Source organism: Littorina saxatilis, linkage group LG5, assembly GCF_037325665.1.
Source record: "Littorina saxatilis isolate snail1 linkage group LG5, US_GU_Lsax_2.0, whole genome shotgun sequence".
NCBI classification, from domain to species: Eukaryota; Metazoa; Mollusca; class Gastropoda; order Littorinimorpha; family Littorinidae; genus Littorina; species Littorina saxatilis.
The window spans coordinates 44,271,304-44,294,784 of NC_090249.1; the positions used below are offsets into that span (position 1 = coordinate 44,271,304).

The 23,481-nt window shown below is 38.5% G+C and overlaps 2 protein-coding genes across 2 annotated transcripts; one reads left to right on the top strand and one right to left on the bottom strand.

Moving 5' to 3' along the window:
- Positions 1-458: 458 nt before the first annotated feature.
- LOC138967227 (GPI mannosyltransferase 3-like) lies at positions 459-13,380 on the bottom strand. Its single transcript, XM_070339747.1, has 6 exons — positions 12,615-13,380; positions 12,198-12,315; positions 7,771-7,997; positions 6,975-7,133; positions 6,250-6,507; positions 459-5,720 (listed from the first exon to the last, which is right to left on the bottom strand). Exons 1-6 carry the CDS (start codon positions 12,932-12,934, stop codon positions 4,739-4,741), a joined length of 2,064 nt encoding a protein of 687 aa, XP_070195848.1. The 5' UTR covers positions 12,935-13,380; the 3' UTR covers positions 459-4,738.
- A 449-nt stretch (positions 13,381-13,829) lies between these two features.
- LOC138967228 (uncharacterized) lies at positions 13,830-19,476 on the top strand. The gene is made up of 2 exons (XM_070339748.1): positions 13,830-14,055; positions 15,422-19,476. The coding sequence occupies exon 2, from the start codon at positions 15,813-15,815 to the stop codon at positions 17,457-17,459; it is 1,647 nt and encodes a 548-aa protein (XP_070195849.1). The 5' UTR covers positions 13,830-14,055; positions 15,422-15,812; the 3' UTR covers positions 17,460-19,476.
- The last annotated feature ends 4,005 nt before the right edge of the window (positions 19,477-23,481 follow it).

Below are 23,481 nucleotides of genomic sequence, written 5' to 3' on the forward strand. Positions count from 1 at the left end.
GACGTCAATTAATGCATCATGACGGCATTCCTCCCTGTAGTCTTTCTCTCTCGCGTGGTGTGTGTGGTCTCGGTCATTGTTATTTTGAGCGGGCCGAGACTATTTGGCAGTCGTGTCCCTGAAAGTAGGCTACATGCAGACAGACAGATCTAGATCTAGTGTCTCTCTTTCTTGCACAGTGTCACCTAAGCTTACTGTGTGTGTGGGTGTGTATGTGTGACGGAGTGATTGAGTTTGTGTTACTGTTTGTCTATTTCTTACGTGAGCCTTGAAGGCTTCGCCTCTTGTTTTGTTGTTGTTGTAAATGTCTTTGAATGAGTGAGCAGTTTCACCATCTATTAGCTAAATGAAGGGTTCACAGAGACAGAAAAGCTCGCGTCCACACACACAGGAACACATACACACACACACACAGAGGAACATGCACACACACGCACATCATGCAATGATTCACCACACAGGATTCCCTCAGTGATAATTTATTAGAGCACATGAGCACTCGTCGTCCGTACCATCATACACACAAACAGTAAGTGCCTCTGTCTACTCTATTTCATCATCTACACATTATTCTACAATGGAATCTGTTCCATGCAATATCAACAAATTACATCACACACAACTTTAAATAAAAGAGCAGCAGATTAACATTACAATTTAATAAATTTATGTACGTGCTTTCACAGAAAAAAAAGATTGCAAATCACAGAATGGAGAAAACATTTTTTTTAATCAAATTGATCAAGTTGCCTTTTGCGTTTCTTTTACAGTTTAGGTAACAAAAGTAAAATGATTCAACAGTTCTGTACTAAATATACTCAAAAACAATCTCAGACAAACACCACTGATCTGCACACAATTGTCAGTTACTGGAAATATCTCTAACTTAATTGCAGCTTCAGATGTCAGTGTTTATATAATAGACAATTTTTGATGGCAGCCATAGACATTCTCCTTTAAAACCATTCACCTTCATGATTTGATTACCTCATCCTGACAAAATAATATGTCCAGTTATTGCACTGTGCCCAAGTCTGACTAAACCAGTGGCAAAATCAGATCACATTCCTCAGCTGATTACAGTTTCAAGATTTCAAAATGACGGCCAAACAATTTTGCAGGATGGTTAGCAGAATACTCAAAGAGCAACAGCTGGGTTATTATTAATTTAGCTGGAAGTTTCCAATATTTAATCAGTAAAAATATCAAAATAAAATTAGACCCAAAATGAAACCAGCATTTACTGTTCATATACTATTTGATATTTGGCATGACCAATTTTCTCCATCAACAAATAAGTATACTGTAAGCACTGTGTTCTATGGACTTAATTTGACCTTCTTCTTCTTCTTCTTCGTTCATCGGCTGAAACTCCCACGTTCACTCATGTTTTTGCATGAGTGGGGTTTTACGTGTATGACTGTTTTTACCCCGCCATTCAGGCAGCATACGCTGATTTCGGGGGAAGCATGCTGGGTATTTTCGTGTTTCTATAACCCACCGAACTCTGACATGGATTACAGGATCTTTTCCGTGCGCACTTGGTCTTGTGCTTGCATGTACACACGAAGGGGGGTAAGGCACTAGCAGGTCTGCACATAAGTTGACCTTGGAGATCGGAAAAATCTCCACCCTTAACCCACCAGGCGGCAGCGGCCGGGATTCAAACTCACGACCTTCCGATTAAGAGGCAGGCGTCTTACCACCCCGCCACTGCGCCCGTCTCTTGATTTGACCGATTGGTGGGACAGACCGATCAGTTTCTACCAGAGCATTGATATGTACTTGTAAGGAGATGCCGCCTCGGGAAATAACTATAGCCTTAATGATCACTGCTTCAAGACAAAATTGGTGGTTTTTAAATCATTCAAACAAAACCTTTTTTTATGGAATACTAAGTAGGAAGGATATAGCTTGATCATGAAAGTGTGCGTATGTAAGCAGTTTTTATGAGCATAAACATAAGTTTCAAAATTATCATGTAGCATACTTAATCTATCAATCAATCAATCAATCAATCAATTTCACAGTACACTGTATATTCAAAACATCTAAAATCACAAAACTGGTAATGCAATGCATTTGGAGGATGGAACTTAAACAGCAACAAAAAGGTACATGTAAACTATATATATTTACACACTCAAACGCAATAGAACTCCCTCTGTCTATAACTGCAAGAGGAACAAACACTGATACAATTTGATATGTGGTTAATCAGCAGATTATAAAAGATCCTGAACGTTACTCACATTACAACAGACAACTTCCCTTAACTTCAATCTTTAACATTCCCAGCAATTTGCTGTTACAATCAGTCAATCAATCAATTTAAAATATGAATCAAACGCTAACATGTCCCACAACAACAATACAGTCATTAATTGTCTGAATCACACAAGACACTTCCCACACAATCAATCAATTAATCTGATACATGGATAAGAAGACAAATCAAATAAAACATATATCAACACTAATTTGATGACTAGCGGTAAACTAATGCAACACAACTCAGAGAAAACAAAATAGCAACAAGTGATATCTATTATACAGGCATAAGGCGCATAGAAACATAATTATATCATGAAATTGTTAGATTAAATCTAAAAATGTTCCGCAAAATTGCAACTAGACATAAAGGTGCAAGTGATAATGTTTGACGTGCTCAATAACTAGTTCTTTTGTTCAAACAATAATCACATTCTCTGAATTTAAGTGCAAAATATAAACCAAGATGGTTCAAATACTGTGCATGTGAGTAAACTATCTAATACTTTAAAGCCAGCTAGTCTATAAAGATACTGTAAAACAGACATCACTGCACGACTCATGCCTAACGTTGTAGCTGTCTATGTTACAACTAACTTTTTTCTTGTAAACTAGTTTGAAATTACAATATTCAGTTAATTTTGTCATTACATGTAACAGTTTCTGTGAGAGCCAGTCAATTTTTAATAATTTCAAAATTTAAAATACCAGTTTTAAAAAAGGAAGAGTACATGTATGTACTATCAGTGAAACTGTGGCATAAAATTGCGTAGTAATCACCACAAAAGATTAAAAAAATGAATGTCTCTTCCACTTTATACTTCTGGTTACACTCAAAATCACTTAGATACCCGAACTAAGCAATGCTCTTCCTTGTTGCCTTTAAAACATAATTATGTTGACAATGGTGAAAGATGAAGAATAATTGTTTCAACAGTCATTAATACTGATCTCATCTGCAACTAGATTTCTCCAAATTGTCATGTTCCATTAAAAAAAAAAAAGACTGAGAATGGGACTTGAGGAAAACATGAATTACATAACGCAGTTCACTCATAACATGGAAATGAGCAATCAGCATAACATTACTCGTTGTGAAGAAAACCACTAAAATAATTTCAAAATGCAAAGTCAGCATGCCCATTAAGTTTCATAATTTTCCATGAGTATTAAATGGCTCAAAGCTGCCTGATAGATAAATTGTCTCATCTCCAAAACAATGCATAGCAGTTTTAAAATGAAATGGACTGGAATGTACTTCTTTTTTTTTATAAAGAAAGGGAACGTCAATTCTCCTTCTTTTTTCATAATTCTCCCCATAGTATACTTTGTACGCCTGTACGTGCTACAGCCACCAATAATATTTTGTATGTGACCTTGAGAAGGGGAGTCAGTTAATAGTCAATGGTTGGAAATAACTCTGATGGTTTTTTCTGGACCGTGGAAGAGTTGTAATCCTTTGCAAGTGGGGCTAGCTCAGCTCAATTTGTATGTAGTTCAAGGGGAATAACCAGTGGAGACACACCATTGGCATCACAGTGAACAATGAGATGTAACCAGTATGTTTTTGAAAGGCATCATATATCTAGAAGACACTGCATATAATACACAAACTATTTCTTTGGAAAACACAAAGATCTCAGCTCTTGATTCACTGTGATGCCCACAGCCTACACTGGTAATTTTGAATTGGCTAAATAGCTCGGCTTGCCTCAACTTCAAGGAAAACAACCCTTCTACTGCCCATAAAAATCACATCGACAGGGTTATTTCTTGAATTCCTCCATTTAGACGTGATTATACATGACAGCACTTTCAAAATGCAAAGCAACGTGTTTCACTTATATAAAATCTATAAACAATTGATTCAGTTGTTAACAAACACAACAGCACTTTCATGTGAAATTTTGATCTGAGTCAATTAATTTCGCACACACAAATATACGCACATGGTAATTTCCTGAAAGTGTCCTCGTTAGAACATTATTAACAAATACATGTAACTACACTATTCTCAGAGTATTCAACAAAATCCTAATCAATATATCATTTCTGATTCCCATTGCATAATCAATTTGCAAAACACAATGTGACAAACAGTTTTTTCTTTAATACTCTCACATTATACCATAATTAACAAACAAGTACAACATGAAATACATTCTGGCAAGCTAACTAACAAAACATTTTTGCTTCCACTGACATAATCAATTTGCAAAACACAATGTTATATGCATGATCATTTTGTCCTTACAAGATGCTTTAATTAAACAAAAACCTTTTACAAAATCAAATAAAATCTGCTGTTTAACTAACAAATCATTTTTGATGCACCTAACATAATCAATTTGCAAAACACAATCTTACACACATGGTAATTTCCAGAAAGTTACAATAATGAACAACACAATGTAACAACAGTATTTTAAAGAATTCAAAGTCTAATAAATCTTTGTTTATTCCCCCATTATCTACAACTGACAAGAACATGAGATCCAACCCTTCCTTCAGGGACATGGGTGTGGAAAAATTTAGCACATTGTGTGTACCCGCCCAACCTGAGAAACTCTGCGATCCTGCCAAGCAGAACATTAAAGTACACAACATGAGTGGGTAGCTGGCGCTCAGAATTTTGATACTGCTCTTTCAGCCATTTCCCAGGTGCCTGGTAAAACACGTCGGCTTCGTCGGTGTAGTTTGCAGTGTGATTGAGGTTTGGTTCGCAGGTCAGAAACCGCAGGGAAACGTTGGAATGCAGAGAACTGTAATATGGCGTGGAGTGGCACGGCGTCAGGTAGAGAATGTCGGTGGAATTGGCTGCATGTTGAAGAGATCTGCTGGACTTGGTGATGGCCTCGTGAAGATAGTTCATGACGTCGATGGTTCCTCTTTGATGGATGAGCGAAAAATAGAGGAGAGGTAGGATGTTGAAAGTAGCCAGGAGGAGAACTAAAAATCGAACCTTGCGAGCCCGACGTCTGTGAGCAACGTCCTCCTCTTTTTCTGATGATTTTAACGTTTCTTTTGCTGTCTCTGCGCTGGTTTTTGATTCTGGCACATCCCCCTCCCCTTTTTGAATTGCATCGCCAAGTTTCTCCTCCTTTCCCACCTCTTCTTTATCAGTCAAATCAGTGGCATCGCCTTTCTCTTTTGACCAGGTGTTCTCCTTTCCTTCACGCTTTTCAACCATTTTCTCCATACCATTACATTCAACTGTTGCAGAAGATTTCTCCATCTCAGCTGTTGGTTCTTCTGTAACTGCCTTGTTAGTTGATGTAGTTTCGTTCCCTGAATCTCCCTTGCCCAGTGTTTTGCCGGATTTGTCCTGAGAGCTGTTTTTCTTCTGTGGTGGTGGTGGTTTTGTGATGGAGTGAAAGTAAACACCACAGTAATGCATGGCCAGAGGGAGGACTGGCAGCAAAAAGCGGAACTCCTTGTGAGCCAGGAAACTGCACGTACAACAGAACGCTAGTGTAAGCTTGAGGAAAACCTTTACTTATAACCAGCAGTATATGCTTTGTTTTTTATCTACTGGTTATACCTCTATTCAAAAGGCTTTTTTGTCCCACTCCTCAGAGCAAAACAACAACAACAACATATCATTACAGTAGTGGACACTATTGTTGCACTATATCCCCAGGGCTAGTAGTCTGGAATCTCCATCAGGAAATTATCAAAGGTCAATAAGAACACCCCCCCCCCCAAAAAAAAAAATACAAAAATAAAAACGAAAAAACACCACCACCAACAAACAAAAGAAACTGCAGTGGAACCCCCTCCCCCTTTTAAAAACCCCAATTTAAGATTCCCTCCCTTTTAAGACAATGATTGTCTTCTCAGACTTTCTGTTCATAACCTCTGTAAATTTAAACTCATTTTAAGACTCCCTCCTTTATAAGACCTGCATTTCTCAGATTTTTGGAGGTCTGAAAAAAAAAGGGGGGGGGGGGTGCCACTGTATCAAGTCTGCCATCTCACCTGAGAACAAACACCTTCCACACCAGCAGCATGAGCAGAACCTTGTTCTTGGAGCGCCACGCTCCAACAACAAATGGCAAAACGTGTGCACCCAAAACCACTGGCAAACCTTGGGTCAGGTACCAGTGCCATGGGTGACGCCCGTAGAAAGCGCTGCCGCCGCTCAAAACGTTGAACTGGAGAAACTTGAGGTGTACCAGAATCCACTCTCCATACCAGACGTGATCAATAACAGTGGAAATGCCTAGAACTGTCAACCTGGGGAAGTGAAAACAACAGCGTTATGGGGATACAAAACTGCTGTTGTTCTTGAAGCAAGCATGTTTGAGGTTGATTAACACAGACAGGCAGCATGTTCAAACAGTTGCGTTTTAACAAGTCAAGTAATGATTATACATTCATGCTTGATAATTTTAGAACCAGCAATCAAATTGTGAAAGAAAACAAACAAAAGATTACCCGTTCTCTGATCAGAATTTCATATCAACATTGGTTTATATGTAATTGCAATTTTACTTCAATTGGTATAGTTTTGCAAAGTACAGGGTTTGAAACCAGTCCATGAACTTGTACTGTTATAGGGAAGGAAAATTGTATAGAATACAACAAACTTATGACCTGCAACATGCAACTCATTTTTTGCAGGATCTTATTTCGCATGTGTGAGAAAAACCATTCTTGAACTGATGCAAGGGGAACACAAGTCAAAGGCATTCAACTCTTACCCAGTCGTGATATAAGTCCGTAGGACAGACCACAGTGCTTCCCCTTTACTCTGCTGCAGATGCCAAGAACAGAGTAACACCCACATCACTGCAGCTGTTGGTCGCACTACCACAGACGATGCAGCCAATAACACAAAACGCCGAGCGTATCCTTTGGGTCTGAAGAAAGAAAAACAATCATGTACTGTTAAACTACAGTTAATTTACTATCATGCAATTGCCACAAGCAAAATTCTAATGATGATAACAATAATACTTTATTTCTTACAATGTTTAGTAAAAGCACTGAAACTTGTACTCAATTCAAGACAACATGATCAGATGAGGATGCAGTAAAACTCAAACTCGTCAAAGGCAAGGATTGGGTTCTTAAGCCACTTAATTCATTGTCTCCCAGGTATGGCTCTATCTGACCAGAAGTACGGATATATCCGTACACACAGTCACTTCAGTCGCTTCCTGTAACGTCAATCTAACACCTGCATTCCATCGTGTTGATTCACAGTTTCTACACAGTAACTACAATTCTGAGTGACCTGCTGCAGCACAGCTGGTCTCGGCTAAAATAAACTTGGTCAACATAGGTGGGGTAGAAAGTGTTAAGGCTCCAGAATTTAAAAAACAAACAAACGTGAAATCATCTTGTTTTTTTATGAAACAGAGGGAGCGAGAGATGTTTAATCTGTAACTATATATATATATATATATATATATATTATGGCAATGAATTTACAATTAAAGGCAGAAGATAAGGTTGATGTTACACACACAAAAATAGACATTAAAATAAACTTACTGAACATGACCAGGCCAAGGGAAGTAATACAGGGCAGCAGTAACAAGAACGGTTTCCATGGAGTTGGAAAGCGTGCGGGTACAGCAGTAACCAGTGAACCATGACAGCAGCTGACACAGCAGCGTCCACTTGGCCACGTCACGCCCGGCCAGACGCCGAGACAGAAAGAACAGGTACAAGTCTCCAGTGCTTGCGAACACGCCTTGGAGAAGTCTTGGTCCTCGAATCTGCAGTGAAAAAAATTCAGTATATTATAAGAAGACAAGAAGAAGATATATATATTATTATATATGGCCAAGAATCTGTCAAGGAGTCTATAAAGTGTTACAATTTTTAGACTTTTTTAAACCTCCTTAAATTTACATGAATAAACATCTCGGTATTCCTGTCCTTCAATTGCAGCATTTTATTTTCCAGTCAAGTGTTCGGTTTATCAAATATTTGCAGATAAAGCACAAATGACTGTATGTTACATTTACACCATAACATAATTTTAAGGTGCTGTCATTTTCTTAGGTTCAGCTTTAGGCAACTGTTTCACTATCCAATGGCTTGATGGCTGAATGTAGAGTTGATCTGTACTAAAGCAACATTTAAAAAAAGTTTCTCCTGTCTCAATATAAGCAAAATCATTTATCTGTTTATAGTTACTTTACACCAAAGCCCAGAATCAAAGATACAATTCAACATTTACCGTACCTATTTACACTGTTTTTAAAACAATGACATTCTCCATGGAAGTGCAGAAAAGGTTCCAGTAAATTTTCATGTCATTTGTTTTGGAAACCTTAACCTCAATCATCAGGTTATTACGTAATTTGAAACAAGAAGAGCAAACGCTCGATCGAGTCACTTTCGCAGTTCTGAATATTATATGAGGCATCAGATGGACAGGAAGAAATTGCTATTCACAACACAATGAGTCACGTTCACATAAAATTTGAGCCCGGTCACTTTTATAGTTTCCGAGAAAAGCCCAACGTTAAGTTGTGTGTTGCCGAACAGAAAAGGCTAGTTATCTCCCTTGTTTTTCTGATAACGTTCGTAAAAGGCTACAGATGTAAATACTTTGATGTAAAGAATAATCCTACAAAGTTTCAATCACATCCGATGAACTTTGTCAAAGATATAAAATGTCTAATTTTTCCTTTGACGCTGACCTGTGACCTTGAAAAAGGTCAAAGGTCAACGAAACCATCGTTAAAGTGTAGAGGTCATTGGAGGTCACGACTAAACAAAATATGAGCCCGATCGCTTTGATAGTTTCCGAGAAAAGTCCAACGTTAAGGTGGTGTCTACGGACGGCCGGCCGGCCGGCCGGCCGGCCGGACAGACTAACACTGACCGATTACATAGAGTCACTTTTTCTCAAGTGACTCAAAAAGCACGGTCAGCGGTGTAGAAATTATTATCAAATCACCCTCTTTAAATATTTTTACACTATTTTGGTCTGCAGTTTTTTTAGTTACAAACAAGAAATCATAACAAATCCTTTTCACAATAGAATAGTCAGGTTGGTACTCCACTATGGTACCAAATGTTAATTTTACCCATGATCTGTACGTTACTTTACACTAAACAGCAAGTACAAGGTACTGAATTTACATTTAATGGGCTATGCTCACATCAGTTAAACAGTATTTCTAACTTGTAAAAATTGTTCTAAACTACCTATCTCAAGTCAAAATAAAGGGTTAAATTAATGGTTGTGCCTTTTTGGTTGTGTGTACATCTTAATTTACACAAAAGGATGGTGTAAAGTAACATACAGAAGGCTCCGAAGATCTGCAGGTCCATTTGAAGGGTAATTTCTCTTTTATTTAGCTCATAAACCCTCAACAGACTGTTATGTGCTGTTTTTAGCATTATTATGTGCTGCATATATATAGTCTCAGTAAAAAAACCAAGGTGATGTATGTTACTTTACACCAAAATGCCCCAATAGTGGTCCTTCTGAGGTAAATTTTGTCATTCAGTGTGCTTGTTTTCATGTTGAAACAAAGGTTTGGTCTTGCTGGTTGTTCTTAAGCACTGATAAGTTATCTTCTGTCTCTAAAACAAATTCATTGTCATTTTCAAGTATTCTCAGTATGTACGTTACATTTACACTCTTGTCAGAAGGCCTCACTTAAGTCTCTCTACAAGCCAACAGGTGCAAGCACTAGGAATCCTGTGACCATAGTTTAACTACCAGGTGTCTGAGGTATAAGAAAACACACACTTTTGTGTATTATGGCATTATTTAAAGACTGTGACAAAACTTGTTTGGGAAAGTAGGTACAATTTCATTTACACCAAACGCATATTTTTAACTTAGAAGGACAATTAAATTACATCAAACACAACTTTTTCGTTCAATATCTTTAAAATTACAATCATTCTAGTCTACCTAATGACCTTCCTCTGCAATGATTTTTAAGTAAGTTTGAGCAGAAATTTTTTTTAAAGATAGTTTCCCTTTTTTCATGATTATTTACACCAAATGTAACAAACAGACCAGCTAAAAAACAACGCTCAAAATTCAAAACCTATTTTCAGATCAAACTTTTAATAATCTAACATATGTTTCTCCATCCATTTCTGGACCTATCAAAAATTAGATTGAGATGATACCCTTATCAGTAACTTGGTTATTCAATGCACAATGTACCATGCATTTCGCGTAACGCCTTGTGTGCCCAAAAAGGTGCTTTTTTTCTTGAACAAAGTCAATTTTCTCAGCATCCAGACGACTGACGGACATAAATTTGGTATGGATAGAATCTCCATGAGGAATACTTCATAACTGTATTGTTTATATTGTAGTCATTTAAAAACAGAATAAAATACAAAGTAATAAAAGTATCCAGAACAGGATTTTTGCATTTGGACACCTTGACAGATTCCTGACCATATATAAATGCCAGCTTGCACTGTGGATTTAAGGAAAGTACCAGAATTATCTTGGGATTTGAACTGTATGCATAAATGCATGCCCCCCCCCCCCCCCCAATAAACTGTAAGTGCCTTTGTGAATTTAAAAGCTGGGACATGCCATATCAATCATGCCTGAAATTTCTGTATAGTTATTGTAATTGATTGTGATTGTTAAAAATGTGTAAAACTTTTTTTTACCTTACCTCTCTAGTCTAAAAGCCAAGTGTCATTCTCATCTTGATGAACCAGCTAGGTTTTATTTTAAAGCTACAAAGTATAGTTAATAATGACATACTAGCAATTGTAATCTAGCACATCTATCTATATATATACGACTTGTGTCTGTGTGTCTGTGTGTGTGTCTGTGAGTTCGCGATGCACGGCCAAAGTTCTCGATGGATCTGCTTCAAATTTGGTGGGCATATTCAGGTAGACCCGGTACAGGACACAACCTGGTCGATATTTCAACACGTGCTCTCAGCGCGCAGCGCTGAACCGATTTTGGTTCCACCTCAGCTATTTTGGTTCCACCTCAGCTACCCGGGCCCCCATACCGACACACCAAAGCCAAAGTTCTCGGTGGATCTTTTTCAAATTTGGACACCGTATTCAGCTACACCCCGGACACAATATCATCGATGAGATATTTCAACACGTGCTCTCAGCGCGCAGCGCTGAACCGAATTTGGTTTTTGTGTTCATTTCACCATTATAAGTAACTCTTCCTTATCTTCTCATCTTCTCCATGTTTTCAGCGTTTACCTACCTTCCTTCGTATGGTGCACATAGTATGAAGGGGGCATCTTCGGATATTCCCGGCGTTCTGTTACTATTTTTAGAAGGTCACCGCAGTGTCCAGAACGTAAATTGGACCCGTAAATTATCCTCACTGTAAAAGTGCAAAGGTCGAATCAATTTATAGCCACGCGAAAAATACACTGTCATCTATCTCTCTATAGATACGGCTTCTCTGTGTTTGTGTGTGTGTGTGTGTGTGTCTCTATGTGAGCAACACCTGTGCATTGTTCAGTTCTGTTTGTGATGTGGTCTGGCGGCTTTTGTGTAATTTTATGTACTGGCCTTCCTTTGAGAAGCCATAACAGATCAAAAGGGCTTAGAGGCTATAAGCTCTAACTTGCTCAGTCCTGTTTGAGTGGAGTTCGCCTCCAAAGGTGATTAACACAGTTACATTCGTCGACAAGGATGGGACTCGATATGGTCAGGAATGGCATTATGGCCACTGAATCATTTTCGTGCTGTTCCCATTCCACGAATCTGGGAGGGACCTAAGCTTGGCGGGTCCATTGTTCGGACCCGGCGAAGCCGGCGTACGGCTCTAAGTACTTCTTCCCGGCGAAGCCGGCTACCCGGCGAAGCGGGTATTCATTCTAGTACATATATATATGTATGAAGCAGCAAAAATGACGACAGAGAATATAGTCTTTGTTTACAAGTTCACCATATCACGCGCTGGGATTGAGAACAAAGGGGGAAAATATTTGATGGATTACCATTAGCAGTCTGTTGTCTAGACCAACCACTTCCAGCAGTTTGTAGAGCGTGGCAAAGAGAAGAGGGTAGGCGTAGCTGCGAATACCAACTTTCCATTCCCAGGTTAAGTAACCATAACTGACTGAGTTAAGGATGTACGTTTTAGATGTCAGTGTTTCACTATAAGTGGTAGATATAGTAGTGTTACTGTTAGCGATTAACAAACAAAGTGCAGGTAGTATTAGTTGCAGAAACATACAAAATGATACACATATGTGCATCTGAAACATCATCAAGAATATGTTGTTATGTTGTTAACATCATCTCCGACTGCTGATGCTGTCAACAATGCAACTTAAAAAATAAAATAAAATACATATCACTGACAGCGAAACACAACAGAACAATTAATACATTCTACAATTTGAAAAGGATACTCAAAGATCATTTTGTGAGCAACCTCCACAGACTGCCAGAACTCATCAGGGACAAACCATGTTTGTATCAGCATGGCATTTACAAGTCGAATAACGAGCAGTCCCAGAAATATTGTCTTATCCGATGACATAATCTTCTCGATAACAGATGACTGCAAAACTTCTTTATAGAAAAACATTTCCTCTTCATTTTCCTCCTGAGTAGCGCTTGCTAGGTCAGGCTTGTTTGGATGACTTTTTCTTAACTTGCTCAGAAAATCTGCGGTGGGTTTGTTCTTTCTTCTCCTTATTGTTGCATTACTTTTGCTGCTCTTCGTCATCGTGGCTTTAGCTGCTGCACAACAGTAGTAGATCAATTTAAAATCATCTCTCTGGAAAACTTGAACAGTACGATAGGCAGGAGACGCACTCGAATCGGCAGCAGATCGACTGATAATGCTTAACGAGCATCCCGTGGCAGAATGAACGATCAATCGAAGAATCCTGATGCCAGTGTCCTAACATGTCTGCTGAGCCCTTGACTGCTTGCTAGCGCATCACAAACGCCAGCTTCCGAGTCAAACAACCCATAAACTGCAGCCACGTCGACCTCATTTGCATCGAATATAACTCATAAGAAAATCTTCCTAGCACTTCATTTTAGTCTCCAGACTAAACAGTACCAATGACAAAATGCACTTCTGGCAAAGATGGACGAACAGTGGCAGCGACTGCGGAATGTTGACTTGTCAAAGGCTTCAGGGAGATCGATAAGTCAAGCGTTGGTGGAAACAAGCCGGAAGGAAGTACTATTATTGACTGTTCATCCAAAACTTACGTAAACATTAAATGAACAATCAGAGAAAACAACTTTTCAGCTGCCAGCAAGTGACTGAATGACTGATTAGAACATCTCTCTATCACACGGTCATTATCGTTTTAGTTTTTACAGATGAATTATGAAAAATAAAAAGCGAAGTGTTGATTATTACTTTTAATAATGATTAGTTTAAAAGTAATGAATATAACTACAGTAACTTTTGATTTATGAAAAGTAGGAACAAGAGAACGCAAGAAAGACAGACATATATGTGTCAGTCAAGAACACAAAAACATGAAATAATAATTAGGCGTTTTGGGCAGAGCAATTTTTACATAAACAGACTCTACTGTGAGTATTTTGCTGTATTTCGGTCAAACTCTACAAGACAAGGGAGAAAACTCCTACAACGCAAAATTGTTCCGCTTGCACTGTCACAGTGTACGAGGCTGGCGATCGTCATGCTTGCTCGAACACAGCCATTTCTGAGCTCATGCTTGTTTGCTTAACATCCCTGGGGCCCGAGTGACAAAGCGAGCAGGTTGAGATCTTGTTCGACAGTCTACAGCAGCTGCCTGATGTAGATTTTCGTTGAACCGTCCCGCGAGGAACTTTTCCGGAAGAACAGGAAGGGTTACCAAGGTAAACGAGCAGTTTTGTTTGTGTTTTTAGTGAAAATAAATCATGATTTCCATTTTAACATGAGCCTTCTTCTGTGCACAAACCGTGACAGAGAAATCGTTTGCGTCTTTTGTTTTGTTTTGTGTTGTTTTGTTTTGTTATAAGGCTGTATCTGTATAAATTATGTTGTATTCATGTTGTATCAGATCTCGGAGAAGCATGCATGTAATGTTTCTCTCACAGAGAACGCTGGTTAAATTCTCATCGCCCAGATTGTTTGATTACTGTCTCATTCAAATGTGTGTGTGTGTGAGCGAGTGTGTGTGTGTGTGTGCATGGACTGGGTGGCCGAGTGGTAACGCACTTGCGCTCGGAAGCGAGAGGTTGCGAGTTCGACCCTGGGTCAGGGCGTTAGCAATTTTCTCCCCCCTTTCCTAACCTAGGTGGTGGGTTCAAGTGCTAGTCTTTCGGATGAGACGAAAAACCGAGGTCCCTTCGTGTACACTACATTGGGGTGTGCACGTTAAAGATCCCACGATTGACAAAAGGGTCTTTCCTGGCAATATTGTATAGGCATAGATAAAAATGTCCACCAAAATACCCGTGTGACTTGGAATAATAGGCCGTGAAAAGTAGGATATGCGCTGAAACGGCTGCGATCTGCTGGCTGATGTGAATGCGTGATGTATTGTGTAAAAAAATTCCATCTCACACGGCTGCGGCATAAATAAATCCCTGCGCCTTGAAATTGAATAAAAAAAAATAAAAAAATAAATCCCTGCGCTTAGAACTGTACCCACGGAATACGCGCGATATAAGCCTCATATAGATTGATTGATATTTGGGGATGGGGGGGGTTAACCGTTAAGGGGGGAATGGGTAGGGGGAGATAATTTTCTACTTCAATGTTTACTACATGTACATATCCTGATTATGTGTGTAGATATTTAGAATGAGAGCACTGCTTAAAATGCACACACACATGCACTTATTCGCTTGGAAATTTATATATTAATGCTTACGTCAAAGGTGAGAACACAGAAATAGGAAGGGAGATCAGTCCTTCAATGCCACTTACAAACCAACATATTTTGTGGGAATTCTTTTGAAAAAAGGAAGCTGACTAGATGAAAAAAGAAAAGGGAGTCAGGCAGTTGGGGTGGAAAAAAGATCTAGAGGAAATATATTTCTTCACAGACAATGGCATCACAAGATCCTTTTCAGAACCGATTGCAACACTGATTGAATAGATCAGCATATATCCCAACACAAGTTTCTCCTAGTCAAAGGGTGGTGTGTGTGTGTATGTGTCTGTCTGTGTGTGTGTGTGTGTGTCTTTGTGTGTGGTGTTTACATTTTCCTTATACTTGTGCTTTTCTATTTGCAGGATGAAACTCTTACCACTGAGGGCACCTCAGCAAACGAAAAAATTCAAGTTCGCAGAACTGCTACAGATCTCTGTCACCACATAACTCCTGAAACAATCTCATCACTTATGCAATAGTCTCTCTTGTATGTAATTGCACCAATTCCAGAGACTGTAATATCTCACATACTTATACTATTTTCATATTGCATCATTTGTGTTCTGCAGGGGTGATAAGCAAATTGACATTTTTGCGAAGAGAATTAAGTAACACACGAAAAATTCGTGAGAAAATTGTGTCTACCTTGGTGCACTTCATCTTAGTGTGTAAAAGATCTCAGTCACGAATTAAATTTAAATAGTTTAGTTCTCATGGTGTCTGGTATGATTTTGCCAGCAATGCTTCGTCTTCATGTTAACGATACTCACCATCCCTGATCTCATTAAATTCCTCATGTCGCAGTGCGCGTGGTTCATCATGGCATTGTGGCGCTCTCGTCACAGCACGCTGATGATTCTGGTCACCACGTGTCTCGTCACCATGGCGCTGACCATCTTTCTGACATACCGCTGCGTACAGATCTCCAAGCTGAGAAATCCATACATCGTGGATGACCTGTCGTACCAGTCCAAAGACCTGTACAACCAGCTGTCCAACAGTAACACCAGGTTGACTCTGTTGGGACAAATGCCTCCCATCACGGTGCACTACATGTGGTGTCGGAAAAGCCACTTTGAGTACAAACACTACCTCAGTTTGCTCAGCGTCGCTAAAGTGCTGCTGCCGGATCAGATCGTGTTTCACTACCTAGAGATGCCGCAGACTGACCGGAAAGGGTACTTCACTTGGTTTGACGATATTCAGAGAGAAGTGGCTATGCTCAGCCTCAAGCAGATTCACAACACCAGACACTGCAGTCACGACTTCTCCAAAGGTGTGCCAAAGAGCGATGATTTCCCCAGCGCTGATGGCGTTTTTATGATGGAGGACATTGCTATTACCAACCTGAGTAGAGATGCATTCTATCAGCATACTGGAGCCAAAAAACTGGCCAGATCTGTCTGTGAAGATCAAGACGGGCAGGTGTGCGAGAATGTGGACAGAAAACCAGCACAGCTGTTCCTGCTACCTGCTTCAGAACCCTACAGCTTAGTCCCTGGACAAGGAAGAGCGATATTCGAGTGCCCCACCATTGATGCTTTCAACAAAGCTAACATCTCTACCTGCCTTCAGCTCTCGCAGCGTTTGTTCCCTTCTGATCTTTGGCAGAGGAACAAAACCTTTGAAAGGTTCGCTCGCAGGATTGCCTTCAACAACCCAGAGGCTGTGAGTCCTGTGCCAAACCCTGCTCTCTCCGCTCCAAGTATCGCTCACATTTTGAAGTTTGATGGGGAGGAGGGTCTGTCTCCTCTCTGTTACGCCAGCATTCGGAGTGCCTTCACCCAGGGAAAGTTGCAGCATGTGTTTGTGCACGGTGTCTTGGAGAAGGAGAAGGATTCTCTGTGGAACACACTGGTGGGTAAATTCTCGGTCACACACGTTCCCACCCCCAGCATGGATGCTAGCTCCTCAACCCGGCAGCAGCTCCTCTACGGTATGCATGTGCTGATACAGTACGGAGGAATCCTCCTGACCTGTGATACGATCGTTCAGAAACCCGTGGATCCTCTCCTCCATTACCCCTCAGTGTCTACTGTTCAAAAATCCATCTATCGCATCATTCACCATCACATTGATTTCCGCGTCCTTGTGGCCAGGCCTGCGTCGGAGTACCTGCAATCCCTGATTCCGGTTCTCAAGCAGATGATTGAAACTGATTCTGAGCGCGATATTGGAGCCGTCGCATACCATGTGCTTGAGCAGTACCCCTCCTCTGTACACCTGGACTCAAACCTTGTTGGACATTTAACATGTAAAGCTAAAAGGTGTCTGCCCAAGGAGGGTCAGTTAGACGTACGGCAAGCATACGCTGTGACGATTTCATGGACGGAGGGAGGTCCTCCTACTTCTCTGCAAGAGTTGGAGCAGTTGTCTACCCCTTTGGTGTCTTTAACATAGGTTGATGCATTTTTCTTGTAATATAGTGGTTCTGTTTGTGTGTAAGTTGCTGGATGTTTATACCTGTAAGTGTAATGACCTTGATTTCTAATTGTTTAATGGTTGTGCTGTGTGTGTATACATGTGTAGTGAGGTCAGCGGAAGTCAGTCAGCGGAAGTCTTACGTCGTCACCTATGTAAACATTGAATCTTTGACGCCTCTTAAAGACAACTTACAGATCGTAAAATAGTACATAATGTACCTCATTGGAGAGATTGGTTCTTCTATTTTCCGTTGATATGCCACATCACTCACTTAGATGACGAATTCGTGCCATTATTCTCCTCTGAAAAATCCTACCGAGCTACTTTCGGTTGGTTTTTTCCTGGTGACCTCGATTTAGGTGACGTTTGCAAATCGCCAAGATCATGTGGTTTAATGAACATAATGTATGCATCATGTGACAAGATTCCAGAAAATAGCTGAAGCTGACGGTAAGACTTGGTTAGATTTTTTTTTTTTTTTTTTTTAGAATTTCTGCGATCTTCTCAAACTCAAGGGTCACTTTGGCGGTCAATATCGCTGGTTAGGTGAATTTGGCCATTTTTGAGCGGGTGTCAATTGATAGTTAAGCCATTTATCTCTTATTTTAACCAGAAACTATGACAATATTTACTTTCTCCTCGTGCCTCCATGGGTACTTTCGACACAGGGGTGTTCGTGATCTGGCGCCATTGTTGAAGATCATAGAGTAGTCGCCCCTGATCACGTCCTCGTTACTTTCGATTTCTCTTGTAAGGAAAGTTAACTTAATTTTATCAACTATTATTGATAAATTTGGTGTTAAAATGTAAACATGTACTTGCTTGTTCATGAGTGATTGTGCAATTTCTCACTTGAGCCGGCTGAGGGAGTGTTAGTGAGAATAATTGGCTTGATAGTTCTAGCTACTTGGCCAGTTGGGGAAATTGCATGTTGTTGTTTTTTAATATTATTTTTATTTTTAAATTTGTAAAGAGCTTATATTCAGTGATCGCGCTAGATATCTTTCAAACCGGTATGACATCATGAGCTGACCACAATGCTCTCACGAAAATCAGTCAACCTGCCAATGCAACCAGTCAAAGGCAAACAATGACTAAATCAATGTTTATCAATGCATATGCCATCGACACGCAGACGTTTTCTGTGGAATAAATTCGGGTTATTCCCCCCTGGTTGTCAAAAAAGTGTTGACGCGCAGAGCCGATTTCAAAATCACCGAGTGACTTGCTATGCCATCGTAGCATCATCAGGCGGTTGACGTACTAGGCCGTGAAGCACTTTCAGTTTCAGTGTATGACAAGGGCCTTTTCTGACCTCTTGGAGGCAGAAACAACAGCAATGATCTTTGCTTCATGGTTAAGATAGTACTGACCTCAAATATATATGTGAGCAAAGAGCGGATCTGGTGTGCGTAGGTGATTTTTCAGTATAATCGCATGCCGGCTTTAGCATTCTTCATTTTTGACGTTTCGTTAACACGACCTTGTGACACCAAGCCTCATCAGTTTGTTTTCCATGAGACAATGGCACAACAAGCCATGCGAGTCTCTCTCTCTCTCTCTCTCTCTCTCTCTCTCTCTCTCTCTCTCTCTCTCTCTCTCTCTCTCTCTTACTGACCATGGATTCTTTATAAAGGATTTTTCTCTCCACTATTTCTTTTCCCCCCGGTCAAAATAATTAACGTCGGTATTGGCGAATCTCAATCGGTAAAATACCAGAAATTACCGGTAAACGCCATCTCGACTAAGCTTGTAAAAACAATAGTATGGCACATTTTTTTTAATGATATTTCTTAATTGTACCTATTTATTTATGTATTTATTTATTTATTTTGTTGTTGTAAATCACTAGTCTGCCAAAAGAAATGACAATCATTTTGTGACAATGTCTAAAGACTGACACACTGCCCACTTCTACTCAGTAGATTTGAGGCCTGCTGTAACCTTTGTATATATTATATTACATGGATTACAGATTAAAGATGGAAAAGAAGTACACGATAGTAAAAAAATAGATCTTTTTAGAAGATGTAAATGAAAGGAGTTTGTTTTACATAATTATTGCCCCTTTAATGCTACTATTATTGTTTTTATGGTGTGTTCTTTCTTGTGTGGATTTTTGCACTGTATATATATCGTCACTGTTGGACTCATGTATGTGCCTTCTTTTTATGTGTACCTATACCTGCTTAGAATGAGACAGTGACATGTTGATGTCACACCACAAAATATGATTTGCATGCTGCATGTTTTCTTTCTCTTTTTATTTATATATTTATTAATTTTTAATTCCTTTTTTATTTCTTTGCTTTTAACATAGAAGCATGCTTTTTTCCCCAAGTTTAAAACAATGACATATTTTGTTTCAGAGAAAAATGCCCTGGGCATGATTTTAAAACTGATTTAATCTGAATTTGCACTTTTTAAACTATTGGTGTTGAGTAAAATTAATGTAGAGGTAAACTTGTGATTTACATTTCTTTGGGAATAACAGGCAATACAATTTATCCAGTGTGATTTTTTTTTCTCAATTTGTGATGTTCTAACTTTTAGTTTTAAAGAAATTAATTTTCTCCATTTCTAGATTCAATGGTATTGCATTAAAAGAAAAATACATCAATGTTTAGCAATAGCATGCTACTCAGTAGACATAATGATATTTTACGTATTGTCATTAGTACTTTGAAAATTTTCTTTCTTTTTTTTATCAAAATTATTATGCCTTTTGTGTTTTAAAATGAATAGTACCGAAAGCTAAAGTTTGACCACACATTTCTTAAACAGTTACTCTATTCAAATCCATGTAGCTCGTTACCTAATTGACCTATGGAAATGTAATTGCTTCCACAATATTTGTCTTTAAAAGACCTTTCTAATGGTATATATAAAAGCTCACTTTGACCCCAGTCATTGGGTACAAGTAGTGTTTAAAACCGTGATAGACCCTTTTGGAAGTTTAATAATTCACTGTTGACAGATATGGAATTTGTAAATATAGTGAAGAAGGTTATTGTTGATGTAAAGATACAATATGCTTTACCTGTTTATAATGTGGATAATATTGATGTGATTGATGATGATGATTTACAGTTATTGATTGATGATCAGTTGTTTTTTGAGATGTTATTGATGGAAATAAGAGGTAAATGCATTTCATATTCCTCATATAAAAAAAAGGAAAATAACAGAAAAGAAAAAGATCTTCTTTCTCAAATATACACTTTGGAAAGCAATTTGACAGAGTATAATATACAACTTTTAGAGCAAACACGACAGGAGTTAAGTCAAATAAGACAGAAAAAAGTGGATGGTATGATAATTAGATCCCGTGCTAAGTGGATTGGAGAAGGGGAAAAAAATACAAAATATTTTTGTAATTTGGAGAAAAGACAGTTTGTCCAGAAGTCCATGTGTTTTTTGCAGAAAGAAGATGGTGAAGTTATTCATGATAATGCCTTGATTGTTAAAGAAGCACAGACTTTTTACGAGGAGTTATATACTTCAAGAGAAGCCGAACTGGTAAATCAAGAGATTGATGAAAACCTTGCTCATCCTGTATTAACAGATGATGAGAGTAAACAATTAGAAGGTAGACTTACTCAATGTGAGCTACTCAAAGCTGTTAAAAAATTAAACAACGACAAAAGCCCAGGATCAGATGGGTACACTGCGGAATTCTTCAAGTTTTTCTATTCCGACTTAGGAAAGTTTATGTTACGGTCTATAAATTGTGGATTTGAGAAAGGAGAAATGTCAGTGACTCAGAGACAGGGCGTTATAGTATGTATTCCAAAGGAGGGAAAAAATAAAACACTTTTGAAAAATTGGAGACCAATTACTCTGCTAAATACGGTTTATAAGGTTGCATCAACGTGCATTGCAGAACGGTTTAAACGTGTTTTGCCAAATTTGATTCATGATGATCAAAAAGGCTTCTTGAAGGGAAGATATATTGGTGAAAACGTCAGATTAATATATGATACCCTGTTCTACTCAAATAAACATAATATACCTGGCCTACTTTTGATGGTCGACTTTGAAAAGACTTTCGACAGTGTTGCCTGGTCATTTATTGAAAAATCTTTGAGCAAATTCAACTTTGGAAATGACATGAAACGATGGATTTTTACTTTTTATTGCAAAATTAAGTCCTGTGTTTCAGTTAATGGTCGGTATTCAGCATGGTTTAACGTAGGTCGAGGCACCCGGCAAGGGGATCCGCTGTCACCTTATTTATTCTTGATTTGTGCCGAAATATTGTCTCTTATGGTACGCCAGAACAAAAAGATTTGTGGTATGAATATTCTTGGCGAAAATATTTTATTGTCACAATTCGCCGATGATACCAGTCTATTTCTTGATGGTACAGAGCAATCATTTTGCGAAAGTATAAAAGTGTTACAATTTTTTGCATCACTATCAGGTCTGAGAATGAATTATGATAAAACAAATGTAGTTTGGTTAGGACCTTTAAAGTTTTGCAAAAGAAGATTTTTGCCTGATATGAATTTTACCTGGAACCCGGATAACTTTAAAGCACTTGGTGTTATTTTCTCAGTAAATGTATCCGAGGTTGTTTTTCTTAACTATAAAAATAAGTTAAAGGAAATTCAAAAACTTCTGAATTCATGGACCAGAAGGAACCTGACACCTTTTGGTAAAATAACAGTCCTAAAAACCTTGGCTATTTCCAAATTGACACATTTGTTTACGAATTTACCTGATCCAGACGAACAGTTTATGATGGAGTTAAATAATATTTTTTTCAAATTTCTTTGGGATGGAAAAAGAGATAAAATTAAAAGAACTACGGTCACCCAATCCTATGAAGATGGAGGATTAAAGATGGTTGACGTGAAAAGTTTTCTGTCATCTCTAAAAATTGTTTGGTTAAAAAGAGTTGTTGGTCTTACTGGATTAATATCAAGATTATTGGCTAAAGCATGTCCATCTGTTATAACAATTAATACGAAAGGAGAGGAATTTGCAAATGTTTTGATGCAGAGAATAGAAAACCCGTTTTGGACCGATGTTTTTAAACATTATAAGAAACTACAAGGAAAATGTGACCCTACAACCTTTAACGATTTTGTATCAGAATGTTTACATTATAATGTTAATATTCGCAGAGATAAAAAGACAGTGTACATTCAAAACTGGATCGACAATGGAATTGCTCAGATTGGTCATATTTTGGGACAAAATGGATACTTATCCTATAATGCATTTAAAATTAAATATCCAAATGTGCGAGGAGATTTTGTATTGTACCAAGGTGTAATCCAGGCTGTTAAAAAATATCAGAGAAAAATCGGCTTAGAATTTGATAAACATTTTATTATGACAGAGCCCAATGTGTGGAAATGTATTTGTAAAGGCAAGACACAACTTATTTACAAAAAGCTGAATGAACATGTTACGGTCCCAAAATGTATCCAAAAATGGTCTGAATCCTTAGACTGTTTGTTAGATAAGAAGGCTATTTTTCAACATGTTTTTAAAACAACAAAAGACACTTGTCTGAGATGGTTCCAGTACCGACTATTGTACAGAATTTTGCCCACAGAACGGTTTCTATTTTTGCGAAAAATTGTGGATACGTCATTGTGTACATTTTGTGGTAGAAATGAAGAAACCCTTTTACATATGTTTTGGGAGTGTGATAAAGTGCAGACTTTTTGGATAGAATTTGTAAATTGGCTAAAGGCGAACTGCACCCATTGTGACAATTTAAAACTGTCTAAAGAACTGGTTCTTCTTGGAGTTGCGAACAATGTTGTCACCGATAAAGCTTTTGATGTGTTAGTAATCTGTGCCAAACACCATGTATATATTTCCAAAATGAACAAAAAGACCCCTCATTTTCAGACGTTTAGTAGAAATTTGAAGCAAAGATTTATTTGTGAAAAGTATAACGCAGTTGTAAATAATACAGTAGATAAATTTTACAAGGATTGGCGCCTGTATATGCATGTTTTGATGTAACCCCTTTATATAT

What these genes read in the sequence shown, in the direction of transcription:
- LOC138967227 (XM_070339747.1), bottom strand. Translation starts at nt 12,934, where the DNA reads ATGACGAAGAGCAGCAAAAGTAATGCAACAATAAGGAGAAGAAAGAAC. An exon ending in GCTCACAAAATGATCTTTGA is followed by an intron (nt 12,316 to 12,614) that starts GTATCCTTTTCA and finishes TAACTCAGTCAG; the next exon opens with TTATGGTTACTTAACCTGGG. An exon ending in CGGACTTATATCACGACTGG is followed by an intron (nt 6,508 to 6,974) that starts GTAAGAGTTGAA and finishes TCACTTCCCCAG; the next exon opens with GTTGACAGTTCTAGGCATTT.
- LOC138967228 (XM_070339748.1), top strand. Translation starts at nt 15,813, where the DNA reads ATGTTAACGATACTCACCATCCCTGATCTCATTAAATTCCTCATGTCG.